Source organism: Dipteris shenzhenensis, chromosome 24 (genome assembly GCF_047967505.1).
Source record: "Dipteris shenzhenensis isolate YYH24624 ecotype China chromosome 24, Dip_SZ_1.0, whole genome shotgun sequence".
Lineage (NCBI taxonomy): Eukaryota > Viridiplantae > Streptophyta > Polypodiopsida > Gleicheniales > Dipteridaceae > Dipteris > Dipteris shenzhenensis.
Window position 1 is genome coordinate 7292644 of NC_141619.1, and position 22213 is coordinate 7314856.

The 22213-nt window shown below is 43.8% G+C and overlaps 2 protein-coding genes across 4 annotated transcripts in view; one reads left to right on the plus strand and one right to left on the minus strand.

Annotated features, from left to right (window-relative positions):
* SNF4 (sucrose nonfermenting-like protein) overlaps positions 1-22213 on the minus strand; it is a 145640-nt gene that overhangs the window by 116825 nt on the left and 6602 nt on the right. For all 3 annotated transcript variants that reach the window (XM_087395148.1, XM_087395149.1, XM_087395150.1), the window contains exon 2: positions 11638-11725. In XM_087395148.1, coding sequence (XP_087251274.1) covers positions 11638-11725 — 88 coding nt within the window. The remainder of the gene's footprint in view (positions 1-11637; positions 11726-22213) is intronic.
* Positions 15247-16407, plus strand: LOC147886149 (uncharacterized). Its single transcript, XM_087395038.1, has 2 exons — positions 15247-15929; positions 16050-16407. Exons 1-2 carry the CDS (start codon positions 15841-15843, stop codon positions 16405-16407), a joined length of 447 nt encoding a protein of 148 aa, XP_087251164.1. The 5' UTR covers positions 15247-15840.

A 22213-nucleotide genomic window follows, 5' to 3' on the forward strand; every position in this document is an offset into this window, starting at 1 on the left:
ATTGGAGGCATAACACCTTCACGATTGTGGAAGGTTTACCTGAGTCCGCCGTGATACGTGGTGATCGGAGCATACCATGGATTCCGTTAATCTCTCATATTCAAGCCAGTCGCGCCGCCCGCAAGGGTGTCATGTGTGCACTTGTCTATGTCCAATGCCTAATCACTGCAGCTCAAGCAACTCCTCCGATGGGGCAAGAAATGGTGGATCTACTCCAAGAGTTCCAAGACATCATGCTCCGGGACGATCTACCACCCCAACTACCTCTCTCATAGCATCTATCACTCCTAGTTTTCACTCTCTCACTCACGCAGTAACCCTGCCTTCCGGTAGACAGCACAAGCCTCTTCCTTGCCTTGCAGAAGCGTCCTTCATCGTCAGTGTGGACAGCGTCAAGGTCTCGATATTGGTCGACGTTGCCTCTCAGGGGTTTGGGTCTGCTATACGTGTGCATAATGAGCTCTTCAGAAGTGCGTTCCGTTCTCTCTTGAAGAGTGTTCTTTGTATAGGGGAGGGAGACCTAAGGTAGAAGATGCCCAGAGAAGAGAGAGCGAGGGGGCTGCCACATGGGCAGCACCTCACAAGAGAAGATATTTGGAGCAGCCAGTCCTCCGACAGGAGCAACAGCAGGGCTACCTTTGGGCCTATAGTCAAGAGGAGAAAGAAGAACCTTGTGCTGCAGACCTAGCTCATAGGAGGTTGCCCACCTAGGATGTACCCAGGCAGTAAGGTGAAGAAGATCATTCTGGGCAGAAAGTCTACAGACCCTCGAGGTGGAGCACGTGGACTTGAGTCTAGAGATAGCTGGCAGATAGTAGAAGTACCTTGTGGTAAGATCAGAGGACCACACCATTAGTGGGACTCTGGATCTATCTCTTTTGTATTGTGTCCATAGCTTTGGATGGAAATATATTATTTTGGTGGTTTCTATATGTGGCTGGTTCATTGTCTATTGATGAGTCTGCACATCTATCTGATGCACATTAAGCTCAGAAGTTTGTGATTCCACACTCCGCCACACCACATTGTGTGAGCTCCTGGGCTATTCTATTAGTCTTCCGCTGTGCGTATCCTCTGTTGGTTGATTTCTAACAAACAATCCAAGGAAGACGCTCCTAGCAGCAAAAACACCACATCTTGCTAAATGTAATTAACAAGAGCTGTGTCGCCGCGCCTCTCTCCTAACCATGCTATGTGAGCTTTGAGCTCCCTTCCAAGTTACATCAGTTGCCATGGGGCATTACATCTAGAGAAGATCTTGCTGCACAGATTTTGTGTCACAGGCTGCCACTGTTGGGATTTAGATGTCACCTCCCCACCTGTGAGCCCCCAGATGAGGAGGACAAGGAGCAGAGAATGGGTTTAGAGAAAGGCGACATGATCTGAGGATAAAGTGGCGATGGGGGCTGAGCTGAGAGATGGAAAGGATACCATGTGGGCGGACTGTTGGGTCCACACGGGCATTCACTGGAGCTGCCATGGCATCAAGTACAGCAGCCACCAGTAGTCAATGTGGGGTCTTGACATTCAGTTTGTGCCTCACCTTTGGTTGCAAAGCAGAGCAGCAAGGAGGCCTAGTAATCTAATGTGTAGAACACTCTCTTGGCAGCAGATCGTTTATCAAGAAGGAGAGCAGCAAAGAGAGGTCTTGGAGCAGCATCTTCACAGCCCAATGAAGCTCCTTTGGAGTGTGCAGGTTGACAAGGTTGGAGATGCTTTGTGGAGGTAGAAGGCAGAATATGAGGGTGCCAACAGTCCACATCCAGGTAGCACACAGGCTCGTAGATGGTGATAGGGTTTTGCACTACATTTTGTATCAGGTTTGCCTATATTGTGCAATCCATCCTACATGTTTTGTCTATTCTACTTCATGAGCATGTTCTAGTTTGTGCTTCAGTAATACTCGTGTGCACAAGAGATGGAATGAGATTTGTTTTATGCATTGTGTGAACTTTGGGGCAAGTCGTCCCCTGTGGGAGTTGGCTATAAAAGCTACTCTTTCTTTTTGAACAAGCCACCTCCCGTGAAGGCGCTAGTTCTAGGCGGCACCATATAGAGCAGAGCAGCTACCACCAAGCCACACATTATTACTTTGCAGGCAAGCATCCCACAGTCTATTGGGTCCACTTGCCGTATGTCACATGATGCACACCCACAAGCAGAGAGGCTACATGCTTTGAAGGTAGTTGTAGAAGCTGCCATAGAGTGTTGAGATACGTGGTGCCTTGGGCACAATATAGGGCAAGGCATGAGTAATATTTTGGAAGCAAGAGCATGTGGCAGCATGTGCAAGAAGGCTTTATCCCACATGTGAGCAAGCAATGCAAGGTTTTACTCCACTCCTATAAAAGGGTTCACTTTTAAGCAATAACATATGCAAGCTCTCGAGTCTCTCTGAGTAGAAGTCTCAGTCTTGTAACGTAATTGAAATTGAGTCTATGCTTAGGATAAAGGGGCCAGTCAAGAGGCAGGTGCTTTAAAATGTCAGCAGCCCCCCCCAATAGGGAGGCAGGTGTGACCCAATACTCCTCATAGAGAAAGATGATGTCAAGCTCTGCTTTCACCAGTTTTTGGATGAACAATGCCTTAGTACTGGCCCTCACTTGACCTAAGCATTGTTTCTCAAAGTTTTTCATGTTCCAATTTTTTTTCAAAAAGTTCAAAAATATAAATTAGCTTCCTATTGTTACCTAATGACCGTGATAGCTTTGAATTTGAATTCCGAATCCAGGAATGTACTTTCCCCCATGGATGAGTGTTGAAAAGTTATCCCTCCATAAGACCGGCTCCCTTACCCTAGATAGTGTAGCTCTTCATCATGTGTGCACTTAGGCCATCCACCTTGGATTAATTTAAGCACATCGTAGGTTTGAGGTACTCATATTTTCACATGGTTTAGCGCAAGTTCATACCTTCTCTTGAGGCTTGTTTAACTTCCTTCTTGTAAAGGAGTTTGCCCTTTGCCATGTAGAGCTATGGAGTGAGGGATATTGAAATTTGAAGCTTCGTGTGTTTTGAGTCTTGTGTCAGTGATTTGTGCTTTTCTTGAGAGACTTCTTTGATATACTCATTTCCATTTCTTGGAGTCTGTAGCCTTCCTTACCTTCCTTCTTGTAGAGGAGTTTGCCATCTGCCATGTGGAGCAATGGAGTGAGGGATATGGAATTTTGAAGCTTCCTGTGTTATTGAGTCTTTCTTGAGAGTATTTGTGACATAAGTCAAAAAGAGAATGGGAGTTGTGAGTGTTAGTGATTTGTGAATTCTTTTCTTGCGAGATTTCACAGGCTTCTTTGATATATTCATTTCCATTTCTTCGAGTCTCTAGCCTTCTTTGGTATTCTAGCTATTTTATGTGTAAGAGAGAGAGGGTTAGTACTCTTGCCTCCTTTCCTACTCTATATTCTACTTATTTCAAGTACATGAAGAGCAGCTACAAAAGCTACTACATGGCTGTTGCGAGTACGCCTACTATAGCAAAGACTCAAACATGCAAATGGCCCTCAATGCAATGTCAAGGTGTTTGAATAGATTTGCGAGACAAAATGCGGACTGACAAGGCAAGAAGCGCAAGATAGCAACGTCAACAAATCACCCCAAACAAAAGGTGATGCAACAAGTGTCATAATATGGATACCCAATAGTACCAAATTAGTATGCTAATTAATGGGATTAGTTCAAAAACCTGCTGCAAATCAGCCTTGAAAGCTGCAATTTGCTCAGTATCTGGGCCCGTGATGAGCATATCATCCACATATAAAATCAGCACTAAAAAAGCAGATCCACTCCCACGGACATAAAGAGTGGGTTCTGTGGGGCTATTCTGAAAACCAAGGGATAGTAAGTGTGCATGAATTTTGGCATACCATGCCCTCGGTGCCTGCTTCAAACCATAAAGGGCTTTTCTAAGCCGGCATACCTTATTTTCAGAATTAACAACCTCCAAGCCAGGAGGTTGTGTGACATATACTTCTTCCTGCAGATCCCCATGAAGAAAAGCAGTCTTGATGTCAAGTTGGTGCACTTGCCAATGATGATGGGCTACAATGGCAATGACACATCTAATGGTAGTAATCCTGCATGTGGGAGCAAATGTCTTCTCAAACTCAATGCCTTGTTGTTGAGCATACCCTTTTGCAACAAGACGGGGTCTTTGTATCGATCTATGCTGCCATCAGATTTCCTTTTTAATTTGTAGACCCACCGCGTTCCAATGGCATGCTTGCCGGGAGGGAGATCTACTAATTCCCATGTGTCATTTTTGGCAATGGATTGTAACTCAGCTCTCATTGCATCCATCCACTCTTTGCTGTCAAAAGCATCTTTATGGCACAAGGGCTCTTCATTGCAAGCTGTAGCAAAGAGTGCATATTCAGGAAAGTGATCATGCATCTGTCTATTCCCTGATCTTGTCCGGGCACCGAAAGGCTGATCTTGTTTGCTGTCCCTCAATGTATCAAGAAGCCATTTGGGACCTTGCCTTTGCTGTCTATTGACAGCTCTTTCTTCAATGACTGCGTCATGAATAGTGGGATCATTTTGTGGTGGAAGAGAAACCTGCAAATCAGCATGGGGTAGTGGCTGCTTATTGCTTGGTGGAGGGCCTGAAGGAGGCTCATGTTGCTGGTCAATGTCCTCTTCTGAGGATGGCAGAGGTAACCAAGATTCAAAGGCATCAAACATGTCAACATCTGGCTTTGCTTTGCAGTCCACAAGACGAGAAGCTGAATGTTCAGCAAAGATTACATCTCTACCGACAATAATCTTCCCAGTATTTGGTTGGTATAACCGATACCCTCTGCTCTCCTGGTTGTGACCAATAAATATGCATTTGATTGCCTTGTCATCAAGCTTATGTCTCAGCTAAGATGGTACATGAACATATGCAAGAGACCTAAAAACTTTCATGTGTGAAAGTGAAGGCTTCCTGCCTTTCCATGCTTCATAAGGTGTAACAGTCTTCAATGCCTGTGTAGGTGATCTATTCAGCACATAGTTGCCACACATCATTGCATCAAGCCAAAATTTATTGGGCAAAGACTTGGCCTTAAGCATGCATCTGGCCATCTCCATTGTGGACCTGTTTTTCCTTTCAGAAACAGGATTCTGCTGAGGAGTGTAAGGGAGTAGTGCATGAGTGAATAATGCCCCGTGAAGGGAGAAATGCATCAAACTCCTTTGACATATATTCTCCCCCCCGATCTGTGTTGAGGGTGACAAGCTTGCATCCTGATTCATTCTCAACCATATTCAGCCACCTATGAAAGCATAAGAAAACTTCAGATTTAGCTTTTAAAGGATATACCCAGCAATATCTTGTGAAATCATCAATGAGAGTCCTAAAATATTTGTACCCCCCAATGGCATTTGTCCTCATTGGGCCACAGACATCACTGTGTACTAGCTGCAATTTCCTTTGTGAGAGTTTTGGACAATTCTTTTGAAAAGGAAACTGATGCATCTTACCAAAAGACAACCCTCACACACATGTTTGGAAACTGTGTGAGTGTAAGGTACATCATTTGCCATCTGCTGTGAATGTAGCTTTGCAAGAGCTCTATAATTGAGATGACCCATTCTCTCATGCCAAAGATGAGTTTCAGCAAGCTGTGAATCTGAAATTGCAAATGCTTCATTAGAAAGTGCAGCTGAGTGATGATCAAGGTGATAGAGCCCCTTTTGCGGAGTGCCAGTGAGAACTATGGCATTGTCATCACGAAGATCATAAACTAGGCATCTGTAGCCATCAAAATTCACTCTGAAACCTGAAGTGGCAATTGCTGAAAGCACATCTCCAATTCCTTTTACAGCATATGACGCATTATTAGCACATGTGACAGTCCCCCCTAGAGGTGCATCAGCTAAAGAGTGAAACAACTATCGGCAAGATGTGACATGCTTGGAAGCACCACTATCAAAGTACCAGGACTGAGCATCATTAGCAGTAAAGAGCGCATCAGCTTTGGAGGGGTTGAATGAGCAATGGACAGCCCATGCCCAATCATCCTGAAGAGCATGTGCATGAGAAGCATCTACTAACTCATGAGATTCAATAGCATGTGATGCATTAACTGTCAATCCTGCTTTCTTTTTCTCCGAAGGAATGCGCTTCCTGCATTCTGAAATGTCATGTCCAGGCTTGCAACAATAGTTGCATCTTTTCTTCTTTGACTTATCTGCTGTATTTTTAGATGCATGGGAGGAATTGCAGCTGCTATGCGCAGATTTTGGCTTGCCCATAGGCTTGGAAGCCTTGCCTCTTCCTGTCTGCTGTGAAGTAAATGCATGATCAGGAATAATGGCTTGTCTATTAGCTCTACTTTGCTCTTCCTGCAAAAGCAAAGTAACTAGCTGATCAAAAGAATAGTGGTCTGGATTACCCATGGCCACTAATCGAAGGGTTGTAGCAAGCCCTTGAGATGTATCTGGCAGTCCATTCAATGTGGTACTGACAAGCTGTGAATTTGGCACCACCTCATCAATGTTGGCAAGTTGTTTCATGAGGTCCTTGACCTTTGTCAGGTATGCATCCATAGAGTCACCTTCATTCATGCTAGCTTCCTGTAATTGCCTTCTCAAATATGCAACACGTGCCTCATTGCGAATCTGATAGAGAGAAGCCAATTTATCCCAAGCATCCTTTGCTGTCCTGCAAGACCGGATGTGTGGAATAATGATTCTCTTGCATGATAAAGCAATACATGAATGTGCATTTGCATCTCTTGCATCCCATCTTGACTGTTCCTAAGTTGGAAGAGCAGTAGCAGGAGTGCTAGAGGATGAGGCATCAGGAGTAGTATACCCCTTGCAGAGAGACCAACAGTAGAGGCAACCAGTGTGGCATTGGCTGGCCTCAGATCAACCCCAGAAACAATATTCCACAAATGCTTTGCAACAAGAATATGTTTCATGAGATAAGACCACATCGGATAGTTGGTGCCATTCAACTTATCATCTTCACGAAGAACACCAAATAGATCTTGATTGTTCCCAGCCATAGCAAATGTGATACCCTCAAAGAGACCTGAAAACCCAAAAGCCTCAAGGCTATCACTGCAAAAAGCTGGCTGCCCAAAAATGACAGCAAATATCTGCAAATTTCCGACCAAATCAAAAGGGCAAATGCAGATCTGACCCAAATGTGACTGTGGCAGGTAATGTTCACTGCAAAAACAGCAAATCTGGCAAAAGCCCCAAATTTATTGAGGGCAAATAGGCCAAAAAGAGGGCAAATGCAGAAAATCCCCAAATTTTGCTGCGATGTTTGCAAATGTGACCCAATGTATGATAATCTGAATCACTGTCCTGCAGAAAAGACTCAATGTCTGATAATCAGACCCAATGTATAGCCTCAAGGCTTTAAACTGCAAAAGTATGATTTACTGTCCCAAACACCAGTTGAAATTGAGCTCCCAACACAAAAGCCCCAAATTTTGTTGACCTGAGTGATGACGTGGCACAATGTGACAGTCTTGAACCTGAAATTAACCGAAAACTTCAATTTTTGGAAGGATTTCAGTTGTCAACCTTGTCCAAAGTATTGTATTGACAGGTTGAAGGTCCAGATGTCAAAAGCCCTAAATTTTCTGTTGGAAATTAGGGTTTGACAGTAAAAACTGTCAAAAACAGTAAAAGACTGCAAACATTGCTTGTGAATCAGCTTCTGGTCCTCTGAACTTAAAGCTGAGACTTAAAAGACCTCTGTAGGTAGATTATAACAGACCACGGAGCTGCTGCAGCAGGTCGAAGTGCAAAAAACGGCTGGAGCGTAACTGGAACTGCCTTCAGGCACTTCGAAATAAATGCGTGGCTGCAGGTGTTTCCTGTGGAGGTCTCTGAGCAGGTCGCGATAGCAGGACGCCTCCTGCAGATGACTCTGAAGAGGTCACGTAAGCTGGACGCCTGGATCTAAGGCTACTTGAGGTCACGGGAGCTAGGCGCCTGGATCTGCAGTACAAAAGTGGCGATAGATGGCCACGGGTACTGCAGAGGACCTCGAAAATGCTGCAGATGGAGCCTACAAGCAGTCGCCTCAGCTTGGAACCAGCAATGAGGCACGTTTCGGCGACGAAGAAGCGCTGGAAGCCTGGGACAGCAGCTGGAGGAAGTGTACGGAATCCGTACGTGTCTGTACGGACAGTACGGAAAATGACGCAGGAAGCAAATCTGGGCTCTGATACCACTGTAGGGTCACATGGACAAAAAGGAGCACGCACAAGGTACAAGAAACGCAGTCACGTCAACTATGATAATTACAAGGTACAAGTACCTAGACCTAGGACTAAGTGTCCTAGGTGTCACATAGGACTAAGTGTCCTATGTGGCCTAAAAGTGCCTATATTTATGCCTACAAGGCACATACCATGGCCTATAGGGCATCACTAGAACCACCAAGAGATGGCCTACAATCGGACGTGCCTCGAGTAATTGGACTAGTATCCACATATATCATGCATGCTCCTCCCCGTACTATGGATATGAGTGGCCTCAAGGATGATCTCAAAAGAAAAGTTACACCACAAGAGCCTCGTATGCCGCTGTCTCTCCGCATCAGTCTCCTATGGGCTGTCTGCCATGTATATTTCTAGTCACTATGGGCAGTCCTCTCTCTAGGCTCTCATATGTCTCAGTGTAGAAGATCATGTCTCTACAATTTTGAAGTAGTGATATTGGGGAAAAAAACATACATTTGTTGTAGTGAACTTCAATAGGCGGAAAGATAAACATTTATGTCCAAGAGCTGTGATAACTGGTGTAAATATTCCAGCAAGCCTCACCCGGTACATTTGCACTAACCAAAAAAGAAAGTATAAGACCCACCAGTAGGTTTGCACTAACCAAGAAAGAAAATATTTCAGAACTTTCAAAGAAGATAGGATACGAGTTTGTATGATGGCCAAGTAAGAAGTATTCAAGGCATGGGGTATGGTTTAGGGATGGCCATCCACCTCATTTGATCCCCCAATCTTGTAACATGAGCCTTGGAACTAGGAATTTTAAGAATACATATTCGAAATAAAAGGAACATAATTGATACCATAGAGACATGCTAACCCTGTCACTGCAGCAACAGCTGTCCACTGGTGTCCAACAATATCACGCAATACTTCAATATAGGACTTCAACCTATTTGTCAACATCTAGAAAAATGGAGCTCATCATAACCAGCTCTTTTCTTGAGCTGGGAGGACCCCTTAGACAAGAAATTGACATTTTAGGCTCTCCAGCAAAACTTTCAATGAACTGCATTGGAAATACAAAATTACTAGCTAGGAAATCTTTGAGAAACGTGTGAAAATTTTCATACGGCACAAAAGAAGAAGCTTAAGATGATTCAAGTGGAACATTGTGATATGCAAACATGATTCTATCCAGCTCTTTTCTTGAGTTGGGAGGGCCGCTTAGACAAGAAATGGACATTTTAAGCCCTCCAGCAAAAATTTCAATGAACTGCATTGAAATTACAAAATTACTAGCTAGGAAAACTTTGAGAAAAGTGCGAGAATTTTCATACGGCACAAAAGAAGAAGCTTAAGATGATTCAAGTGGAACATTGTGATATGCAAACATGATTCTATCCACGCAATGCAGTCTCCGCAAATAATCTCTATGGCTGAACATTCTTAGCTTTGATAGACATGAGAAACACATTGAAGATGTGTAGGTCCCAACTGTTATGCTCAAAAGAAGATCAGGGAAAAGTCCAGGGCATCTTTTTTTACTCACTCTTGACTTCAGCTAAGACAATAAGGAGAATATGCATAGGCTTCAGACGCGTTCTTAGAACCTTTCTCTCTCTTGTGATGTGCTCGCATACACCTAGATTCAACTTTTTAGGAAAGAACATAAGTTCAGTCCTAGCTATCAAGAAACCAAAGCTGCCAACCTTCCTTGAAGCTTTCTCAAAATTAGGAATTCTGGTCCTTGTCTGTTCCTACCTTCTCTAAAACATGCTCTTGAAAAGAACAAAAGTTCTCTAATAAGTCAAAAATGCATAAAGAACGTTAGTAAAATTTTGTCAAAAACATAAATTACTAAGTGGCATGAATAGAACTACAATGATGATAACCATGAAAACGTTTCTAAGATGTCTTAGTTTATTGAGGATCCTCTTAATATTGTCTATATAATGTTGGTAGCTAATATAGACACAAGATAAAGAACATCTCACTGGATGTTTTAGGAACCCTCCTCAATGTATGCACACGTATGGGTGGGCACAAAGGATGGGGGGGAAACCTAGAGGGATCCAAACATCAGAATATCGGACACTAAAAATAAATTATGAAGGGGCCATGAGATTTAGGGGTATTACGTTCCCAGAGTAACACAATATCTAGCACCAAGTTTGCTAACCATTAATCCTCTCCCACAGCTACAGTTCAACCTTTAGACTTTAAAACCATTCAAGGATGATCATTATTTCTTTTTAACAAGTGCATCAAAATGGAAAGGATACAAATGTCAACAACTAAACTATATTGCCCTGCAGATGCACATCTATAAACGACACTTCATCATAAAATTTTAAAGTTCACCTTGGCATCATTATCAAGGTAAACAAAGGAACAAAACTTGTTTATAAGACACATTTTCCCAAATACATAACGTTTTCATAAGTTTCAACATTAAGGTTAGCAACTGAAATTAACCAAGATGGCATCACCTTTGTGTCTACCATAGAAACTTTCCCCACAGACCAAGTGGCCAAGGTCACCCAAACTTCACAATATGGGTTAGTGGTATTATGTTCCCAAATTGACACAATATATTTGCACCAAGTTTGCTAACTACTAATCTTCTCCGCACCAAGAACCTGACCATTAGTCTCAAGTTTAGAGTTCAAAAGAGTTCAAAGATGACCATTAATGATCGTTATTTCCTTTCAATAAATTCATCAAAGTGTGAAGGATGCATGAGTTGTGCTAGAAATGCACGTCTATAAAAAACATTTCATCATGACTTTACCTTGGCATGATTACGATGATATCCCATTATCTCCACCAAAATAAGGATAAAGTTAAGTTATTTTAAAACAATTGATTGAGCTCCCATTGTACAGCCTAATTAAGCTGAGATTTATAATTTCAGTCACAAAGAAAAGCTCGGTCTTGCTTGAGGAATCCAAAGTAATTCTCACAAGCTTACCCTTGTATGAGACATATAAAAGCTTGAAATAAATCTGAAAAAGTTAAGTTCACACTCAAAGCAATCCTTGACTTATGCACTATTCAAAGATCTTTTGCTCTCAGTTTTTAACGAAGTGAGTATATGCACAGCTTGATTTTTTTCACTATTCAAGGATCTTTTGCTCTCAGTTTTTAACGAAGTGAGTATATGCACAGCTTGATAAAAAATTAAACATGACATCCCGAGAAAAGTCAAGGCTTGGGTAAGATTATCTATGTATAAATTGTCTTGCATCCCCAACAAATCAAAAGAAACCAAGTAAGCAGTACCCATCTAGATACCACAGGTAAGTATATGGTAAATCCGACTGGTTGGTTTAAACTTTAGACCTGCATTCACCTCCTAAGCATGTTTCCTAAGGCATAGACTAAACTACGTCAAGATGCACATTTTCCCAGCACATACACAGTTGTAGAATGTTTTCTTGAGTTCCAACATTAAGGTTAGCACCTGATAATAACCGGGGGTAAGGCTACAGATAACTTGGAAAACCGAAGGACAACCCTCAACTGGTGACATAGGTATCATTTCTTGCCACCTGCAGCATCCAAAAAGAAGGGAGGAAAATTGATTAGTTTGGTTGCACCACCTTTGGTTCCTACATCTTTAGAGCACATGTGATTGAATAGCGATGCATGAGATGCCAAACTTAGAAGTGGAGAAATCAAGCAAGGAGATATGACCAAAAACCAACTTTATTTTTTAATTATAACACAATAGCAAATTCATACAACATTCAATTACGTACATTATCACACACAGAACCAAGTACACCTCTAGCTAGCATGGAACAATGCTTACTAAGCTCAAAAGAACCAAAACAAACAAGGGAAGTGACAGCTATTGCTAGAGTTTTTTCCTTTGGTTTTTTTTTTTAATAAAGAGGTGAAAGGGAAGGGTAGACATTGGCGAGAACGGGCGCTGCAAAAGAGCAACAAGGCTGAGACCAAAAAGGTGAACTACATCGTGATCAAAACACCTCATATAACAAAACATATATAAAGCCCCTCCATATGTATGCATGAAAATCTCATGTGCATGGGCTTGTGTCTAATGTCCCATGAGTGATTCAAGTTTCATCTGCGTATGCCTAGGGTCCGAAGGAGAGCACTATTGTCTTTGTATCATGCCCAACATCTGCTTTGTTATGCATTGCTCATATCCATGCAAAGTACTCTTAGCTGTGCAGAGATCATTAGCCTTTCATATTCTAGTGTTTAATTTATCTTTGACTTAAATGATTGGATCAAGATGGAAGATCAGAGGCACACATGCTAATACACTAGATGATTTGATTGCTATTGCATTAAGCAACGAGGATATCAAAGTCAGAGCAGAGGGTTTTGCACATTCAGGGTGTCATAATGAGTACACAAAGAAGCCGATCTTTGAAAAGAAGTTTGTGAAGAAAGGAAACAATCAACAGCCTAATAAGAAAACCAAGATAATTAAAGCAATGAGAAAAGGTTTCCAACCAAGCACCACCATAATAAAAGAAAAGTTTCACCTATGGCACCACAAGCTTTGTCAAAGTCTTCTCTGACTCATGAACAGGAAAAGAAGAAGAAGGTAAGAAGAGAAGTCTATGTTCTTTGTGTCTTTGGCTACATCAGTGGAAAGATTGCCCAAAGAATAAAAGATTGGTAACGCAATGCATATATCTAGATGAATCCAGAAGCATGCCCGAACTCATCTTGTGAAAATACAACACATAGTGCAGTTTCAATCTCATGATAATCACTCATAAGGTTGAAAACTCTAAACTCCATCATGCATAGCAGGGACTAGCTGCTATGACATTCCCACTGACGTCATCAGCGCCCAACAGTGGGTGTAGACCATAGTGCCCTGAAACGGTGTTTTTGTGACGTATCCAGAAATGGAAACGGCGTTTTCGAGGGGCAATTTTTGCACCAATTTACCTGTGTGGCGCCGTTTCCTGCATCGCCGCTCTCGCATGCTACTCCTTGACCCCTCTCAGCCCTCCCAACGCTCTCACCCTCTCCTCTCACCCCTCAGCTCTCCTCTCAGCCTTCTCACCCTACTCTCAGCCTCTCCTCTCAGCCTTCTCACCCTCTCAACCCTCTCCTCTCCTCTTTGCTCTCCTCAGCCCTTTCTCTCTCCTCTCCTCCTTGCTCTCCTCTCCAACATAGTTCCCAACCAAAACAGAAACGGAAGAAACCGAGTTTCCAGCCCCCGTCGAAACAAAAACGGAAGAAACGGCAATATGATACAATTTATGTATAAAATTTTATTTTTTATACATAATATAATTATCAATAGAGTGCAAATCATACATAATACAATTATCTATACTTGAAGCATCATGCATGCTTCTATGACTATAAATTCCTGTGATGATTGATCTATCTCGTATCATCTATTATCCATGAATGATGCTTCAACAATCAACATGTGTCATGAACTAAGTTCTAAGTTCCAAGTTCTAACAAGTTTGAAGTTATCACAATCCGAAGTTTGAGAGGGAGGATGGAGAGGTGAGAGGGAGGATGGAGAGGTGGAAGGAGGATGGGGAGGTGAAAGAGGATGGAGAGGTAGGAGTCGGAGGAGGAGGATGAGAGGTAGAAGGAGGATGGAGAGGTAAGAGAGGAGAGGTAGTGGAGGGATGGAGAGCAGGCTAAGGATGGAGAGCAATTGCCAGCCTAAGGATGAGAGCAGGCTGAGGATGGAGAGCAACTACCAACCTGCAAGATGGAGAGAATGGAGAGGAAGCTGCAGCCTGTAGGGTGGAGAGCAACCTGCAAAATGGAGGGGTGGAGAGGAGAGCAGGCTCCGGGTGCCAGGGCCCAGGAATCAAAGATGGAGAGGCTGGAGAACAGCAGCACAGGAGGCGGCGAAAACGACGACAAGAGGCGACGAATCGACGAAAAACGTTTTAATCAAAAGAGGGCAAATGAAGATTCCTACCTCCACTCTATCTTGTTGCCTATTTACATTTCACTTACTCTTATGTAGCTACCACGTACACGTGAGCTCTTTCCTTTCCTTACAGGCTGCCCTTTCAAAAATCGTGATTTTCTTCCTGCAGCAGCCTCTATGAGTGCCTACAACTTTCTTATGCCCAGGCCCCAAGTCCTTCAAGACACAGGGAGTCGCTGCTACAGATCATATCGCCGAGCATGGAAGAGCTTCCTTGGCCTCGATTGCTGCCTATCTACTAAATTGACTGATCAAAAGAGAGCCAACCACCTCCAACAAAACAGCAACAACAACAAAACAACCCTCCCCTACGCAAAACCACCCGACCAAATTATTTTAAAAAAAAAAAACAGGTATTACGAAATGGCCATTTCTTGCAACTATGCTCTCCAACCTCTCCTTCTTGCTCTCCTCTCCTCTCCTCCTTGCCCTCTCCTCACCTCCTTGCTCTCCTCAGCCCTTGCTCTCTTCTCCTTGCTCTCATGAGTCCTCAGCCCTTTCCCTCTCTTTTCCTCCTTGTTTTCCTCTCAAGCCCTTGCCCTCAGCCCTTACACTCAGCCTACATGGCTAGGATTCCGGATGCATTTTGGAAACATGTAGAGAAATTGGGGAGCTATGAGGTGTTTGGTGGTTCTAAGAAGTTGAGATGCAAATTATGTGGAATGGAAAAAATGAGTGTCGCCCGTGTCTTGCCCATGTGCCAAGCAAAGATGTAGGGCCATGCCCCTATGTTCCTCACGATGTTAAGAAGAGCCTTGAAGAATGGAGGCGAAAGCGCTTGGGGGTTCCCAAAGATTCAAGTTCTGTGGAGCCATAGAATGAGGAGGAAGGTAGTTCAAGTCAAGCGTTGGGGGCAGCAAACAGGTGCAGAGATACAGAGTCACAGAGTGGCCATTCCTCTATGCCGGCTATGCATGCAAAGAGGACTCCTTTGCTAGAGGATCTCTCTCTCTCTCTCTCTCTCTCTCTCTCTCTCTTATTTAAAACATTAAAAGCTTGATGGACCCTTTACACTTATGTATCGCTTCCTACAAAGAGGCAAAATTACATTCCTAACTTAGAAAGCACAAGCATACTCAATCAAACTCTCTTTTGAAACTCTCTTGCTGCAAAGGCACTATGTTTTTGAAAGCCAATGATGCCTCCACTCTAGGTCTCATAGTCACCAGTTTATTTATTTGGGGTCATATACAGGAGGTAATCATACAAATAGGGCCTGAGAATGTTGTGCATGTACTATGTAGTACCAGGCAATGAGAGCAATTGCAAGTCTATAGGCTCTATGCTAGAGGACAAGTTTCTAGGTATTGTGTGGACCCCGTGTGCATCAAATTGCCTCAATTTATTGATCGAGAACATAGGTGAAATACAATGGGTTGATTCCATCTTTCGCACTGCAGGAAGCATGGTAAATTTTGTGAAGAAGATGCCAAAAGTTTTGAGCATGTTTCGGGCCTATAGCAATCTTGAGCTACTGCAGCCTGCAACCACTTGATTCGCATATATGTTTATTGTGCTTGAGAGAATCCTGCGAGTTCGCAGGGAGTTGGTACACACTATGTACTCAAATGAGTGACTGCAGTGGGATGAGAGAGAGAGCCCTAAGGCAAGAGCTTTTATGCATGTTGTCACAAAAGAGGAGTGGTGGGTAGAGGTTAAGGGTTTGATCAAAACTATCAATCCGATCTACACAGTCTTGTGCACATTACAGAGATGGAGGGGTGCACTCTTGGCCTTTTATATGAGTACATGGACAAGATTGGAGAGTCTCTCAACAAGCAACAATACTTAAGAGGAGAGCAGTAAGTCTTCGGTTTGTTTTTATCTTATATGTAAATTTTTATTTCACTCTTGAGTCTTGATGCTTTACATTGGTCTTGACTCTTGACTCTTGTTTTTCGTCCATGGTTTGTTCTCTAAAGGATTGAGCAGATCAAGGCTGTATGGAATAAGCAATGGGATTGGTTTCACAGACCAATTCATGCAGTAGCACATGTATTGCATCCTCTATGCAGAAAAGAGGAGCAATATGAGAACACAGAGCGTGATGATGGCTTCATGGCATACATCAGGGCGGTGACCCGTAGTGATGTATACATGCAGGGCTGTATAGAGGATGATCTCTTGGCCTTCCGCAACCATACGGGGAGCTTTGGTCGAGAGACTAAGCTACAACTTGTCTCATGGTGGGAGAAGTATGGGAATTGTGCTCCCACACTGGAAATTTACTACCCATACACTCAAGTTTCAGCTACATGCATGATGCTTCATGCAACATAGTATAGTGTGAGTTATAACTTACATTCTACTTAATTCTAATTTCTAAATCCTAAATTCTAATTATGTGTGCACAAACGCATTGCCATTCAAGTGCTCTCTTCTCAGGATTGCAGTTCCGGTCCATGTGAGAGAAATTGGAGCACTTGGACACTCTTCCATACAAAGAAGAGAAATAGGTTGAGTACATCTCAGCTAGAGAGGTTGGCATTTTGTCATTGCAACCTACAGCTCCTTTAAAGGAATGCCAAGAATCCGAAGCCTTCTCAGGTGAATGTGGACAAGATCGACATTGAGAAGGTGAAGTTCATTCCAGAGATCCCACAGGAAGAGCGCAATATGTACTCCTTACTTTATGAGGAGTTGACAGCATTGACCCGTACCACTCGCTCTTCCACCCGCTCTCTGAGGCAGAGATCGAGGGCCGTATCCATCACTTCCACTTCAGCAGGGCCAGAGGAGCAGGATCCTCTCTTATCTTCTTCCGAGGCTGACACTCGAGACTAAGAGGAGACAGATGGCAGCATGGATGCTAATGATGTTGAGGAATGAGTCTTGGAGCATGCATGATTCTTGTCAGATTTTTGGATCCGATAAATCATATGGATCATGTTTTGTATTGGCTATAGCATAGACTATAGTACTTATTTTTAGCATTTTGTCATGTCCCGTGTGACATTGCTCATGTTTTGTATTCACTTTTATAAGGCTTCAGCCTATTCCCCAAACTACTTGTCATTTATGATCTATCATCTATGGTAATTGATGTAGCGTGTGCGGCTTTCCCGAACTTTAAATTCTTTGAAGTTATAAGTTATTGTGAAATTTGAAGATGTCTGTACTATCTTTCAACTTTGTAATGTATGACATATATATTAATAATAATTTTATATATATATATATAAGAAATGGTGGAAATGTAGTTTCGGTTTTATATATATATATATAACCGAAACTACATTTCCACCATTTCTTCCAGTGGCCGAAACTCTGAAACACCGTTTCCCGCCCGTTTCTGTTTCCTCATTTCCGAAACTCCTAGGAACTATGGTGTAGACCATAGTATAAACATATGCTCTCACACATACAAACCCACACACCCACTCATACTTGAGCATCCATTTATACAAAGGTCTACTGAGTTTCTTCAGCACTCCAGAGGTGAAGGGCAAATTCAGCCGTGACAAAGGCTAGCACTAAAGGAGAAGGCTATTCAAAACGTATTCCACATTCTCTTCATAGCCCAATGCAATAGTGGAGAGTGAGTGGGAGTCTTCATTTTTGTGGGATGGGGAGAAAGAGATAAATGTCCCTTTCAAGTTCAATAATGGTTTACACCAATGATTTGGGATTTCGGCGATAGTTTTCTTTAACTTCGGAGAAATTTTCTCATTTGAGCAAGAACCACTTGATTCAAAGGTGGTTGGACTATGTGCGAGACATTGTTTTGCTGGTTGTGGTAGAGAGTTAGTTGATCAAAGGAGGGACAAGTGAGTGTTTAGTGGCCAATACATTCCTTGCACTCTTCTATTTCCGCGTATGAGAGGTATAGGTTGACACATGGAAAGTAATTATGCTGCTGTGGATATAGGTGAAAAAGGAGTGTTGATCACAAGTTCTCATCTTATAGGGCTAGGGGTTTAAGTTTAAGAGAAGAGTTCACGGTTAAGAAATAGTTGTAGAGTTGAGGATTCGAGTTTTTCTAAATATTTGACACTTTTCCACTGAAGGATCGCAGCACCCATAATGCCAGCTTTAACAAACAAACCGAGGTCCTTTGGTCAAATCACACTTTGGAAAACGCAATCCCAAGTAGCTGGAAGTGAAATTACAGCACCATGACTCAATTCGCAACTGCCTGGTACAAATCACACTTATAGAGATGCTTCATTTGGTGGCTGGAATTCACGAACACCAAAGAGAAAACTCCACGAAGGGCTGGAGGACAACTTGCTGAAGAGAGAGAGAATGGAAAGGGAGACAACACAGCACTAGGGGTCAGAAATCAGGGCCCCCCCAGGTAGGTCTTTATTGCAATAAAAGTAGGTTGTACAAGTGGCTCCCAAGAGTCTGAGTGTAAAATCTCAACAACAGCTGAGAGCTCAAAGGCCCTTATTTTACAGACTAGACCAGGCAAACAGAAAGCATGTGCCTTCCAAAAGCTGGCCTGCTTTCTTGCCTAGAATATGCAGCTTTTCCAGAAAGCTAGGCCTACTCCAAAAGCAAGTGCTCTCTTGGGCTTTCTCCAAAAAGAGGCACTTTCTCTAAGTGTCCTAAGTGGTGCATGTACTAACTGTACCAACTGACCTAACTGATTCTAACTAGGCCTACAAGGCACATGGCATGGATATACCTAGATGAATCTAGGAACATTCCCAAACTAATCCTCTAAAAACACAACATAGTGCAGTTTCAATCTCATGATAGTCACTCACAAGGTTGAAAACCATAAACTCCATAAACTCCAAGGAATGAGTGGCATGGATAGCCCATAGAACGGCCTACACCCCCTTCTGCTGAAACTTGACCTAGTACATGAAAGGGGCCTCCTATCAAGCTAAAGGAGGTGATTGTTTGTGTTACACCTGGCTGATAACATGAGTCCAAAAATGATCGCTAAATTCATGAGGGCTGACCTGTATCAATTGAATTCCCGAGTCTAGTTCTAGTAAGGATATTGGATGTGGGTTAGTGCTCCAGGATGATGCTCCATTTGGTTTTCCTCAGTGCATATAGGTGATAGGAACAGAGGAAGATTTGTTTTGAGAGAGACATCCTGGTCCTATTGTCATACTATGTCCTGCTGAGTCCTACCTTGAGCCCTCTGAATCACTGAAATCAAAGGTCGACGAATAACACCTCGAAGACAAGCAATGAACTTGGACCTATGGCCTAGGATTTTGATATCCAAGCCCTAGTTTTGATAATCTGGACGGATTTCCAACTGGTCCACCATCGAGCTCCCAAGATGATGTCTGTTGCTTGCGTAGGTGCGACCCCGAGTGGTCGACAGTCTACGCACCCTAAGATCTATAGAGTAGCTGAAGCTACCTGTATGTCTCTCTCTATCTATTGCCTTAGAAATGCACCATTCAAGGCCATTAGTTCTATTGACATAAGAGGCAATTGAGCCTATTCAACTGCTTTGGTGGAAATGATGTCCTCTGAATTGCCTAAATCTACCAATATAATCTACCATGTCCATAAAACTGAAACATGTTGGGAAACTGACGAGGTTCACCCCTTCTGCTAATCTTCAAGCTCCTTGATGACTACTAAGGTTGTCCTTGTAGTCTGTTGATCTTCAAGTTCCTTGATGACTACTGAGGTTTTTGAAGATGTTGCTGAACCACTTGACACGGCACCTGCTGTTAGAAGCTTCTGGTAATGCGGGCAATCTTCCTTAATATGGCCCACCACATGACAATGGAAGCATCGATTTTCCTTGGCATAGAATGCTCGTGTCACTGCATCCAAGTACCCACCAGCTCTTCTTCTGCTGCCCATTCCCACCATCACAGGGTGAGAAATCCTGGGACTTCTTAGTGTTGACCTGTTTGACCCTTGAGCATGAACTCAAAGTTCTGAGCAAGCTCATATGCACACTCATAATCCCAAGGCCTGAAACTTCTGACATACCATTGGATCTCTGTACGCAGCCCATGGAGAAATTTGCTCAGCTTCTTGACTATGCTCCAGCTGTAACTGTATAAACACCTGAGTGAATTTGTTGGCATAAAGATTCACTCACTCGGTGTCTCCTTGGCGTAGCTCGTAGAACTGACTCTAGAGCCTCTCTAGGTGTTGGCGTGATAGGAACCATGATTGAAGATCTTTAACGAATTCCGTCCAGTTGTAAAGAGGTGTCTCCTCGTCTGCATCATAGTGGTCTTTCTACCACTTGAGCCACCAGGTGACCGTCTCACCTATAAGTTGCATGGATGCTAGGATGCACTGCTCGATCTCGTTCGTAGGCTCACTAAAAAATAACTTTCAAACTGATTGAGCCACAAAGTCAACACTAAGGTTCTTGCTTACCATCGTACCATGTGAGGTTGAGCTTCCCCAAAAAGTAAGTCTTGAGTAAAGGTGGAAGTCTCTCCTTTTCCCCTAGCAATGGTCGGAGTAGAGAAATGAGAAGTTGCAAGTCCCTTTCTTCCTTCTCTCCTCGAGCAATACGTTCCCAGAGCTCCCTCGCATCCTAAAAATCGCGGTCCTAGAGTTCCTTGGCTTCCCGAGCCTCTCGATCACGTTCTTCTTTTGCTTCCCGAGCTGCCCTCTCAGCTTCTCGAGCCTCACGATCGCGTTCTTCTTTTGCCTCCCGAGCTAGCCTCTCGCGCTCTCTAGCAGCATGCTCACAATCTTCTCGCATTTCTTGAGGCTGGGTCATGCAGGTGAAGAGAGCTCGGATTGTTGTTGCTGCATCTGCATCATAGCCTGCAACATGGCTGTCGTGGCAGACATGGGAAGTGTCTGCAGGATTCTGTGGTGGTGGGGCTGCTCACTAGCGCTCATGGTGTCCTAACCGGATCTTGTCTGGACCATAAACAATGGGGGGCTGTCCCTAAATTGACCCTCCCTATCTTAAGAAAGCTCTAATACCAATGTAGTGGGAGAGAGACTGACACTCTCTCTCTCCTGCTCAACACTAACTGAACTGCAAGAATGACGCACTCAAAACACAAGTGATGCTGTGGATGTGAGTGAGAGAATCAAAGGGAGAGAATATAGCAGGCCTCCAAAGAGGAATATATAACTGAATGAATGAATGCCCAAAGGGCTGAATACAACTGTATGAAGGGACGAAACCCTCACTACAAAACTGTAACAGAAATTGAGCTGTGGAGAGGAGGTGAGTTATCACTGTGATGATCCATGTAGGTCCAGGCTGCCCTGCTGGTCTGCTGCTGGGAGTCCTGGCTACTAAGCTGAGCCACTGAAGGCCCAAGTAGATGGATCAGAAATGAGGGACCAAGGGGCTGCCTTTTATAGGCCCCCTTGGAACTGAAAATGTGAGAAGTGCAGCGGAAATGAACACACAGAGAGAGAACACGGCGCATGCCTCACAAGCACACCACACTGATCGGGAGAGAAAAACAGAGTAAACAGCAAGAGGATCTAAGGGAAAACCCCCAGAACTGCAGGGGAAAATCTCTACTGTATAGATGCACAAGAGCGGTACAAGAGGTGCTCAACTGCTGCACCCTAAGTGTGGAAGTCCTGCTCCACACACCTGCTCCAAGTGATGGAAAATGAGGGGAAGGGGAAGGCATATATATAGGCTCAGCCTCCCCTGGTCGGCCAGCCTGCTAGGACACCGACCAGCTGCTCAAAGGGGCCGACCCCACTGCTGTAAAGATGCCAACCAGGCAGGTGGGTCGACCCACCTCTAGGGCTGCCCACAGCCCTATAGGAGGGGCTGGTGCCAGCCCTACTCTCCCCAAAACAGGGCCGACTAGGCCTCCTGCAGTATGCCATCCAAGGGGGCTGCACCCAGCCATAAAAGGGGTGCCCCTCCTGCTCATACACCGGACCAAATAGAGCCAGGTAACCGACCAGCAAGTGGGACCACTTCTGCCCATAAAAGGGTCACGAGGGTGGGGCTGCATCACACATAGGTGGCCACACAAGCTCCCCCCCCCATTAGCCAGGTAGATGCGCCTCCTCATAGGCTGCCCTGAGTCACAGCAAGAGGCCTAGGATGGCCATGAAACCATACTGTCAGCCCTACCCTAGACTACCCTCACCGGGGGGGGGGGGGCACACCCACAAGGCCCTCTCTCTCTAGGTGACATCAGGAGATGTTGAC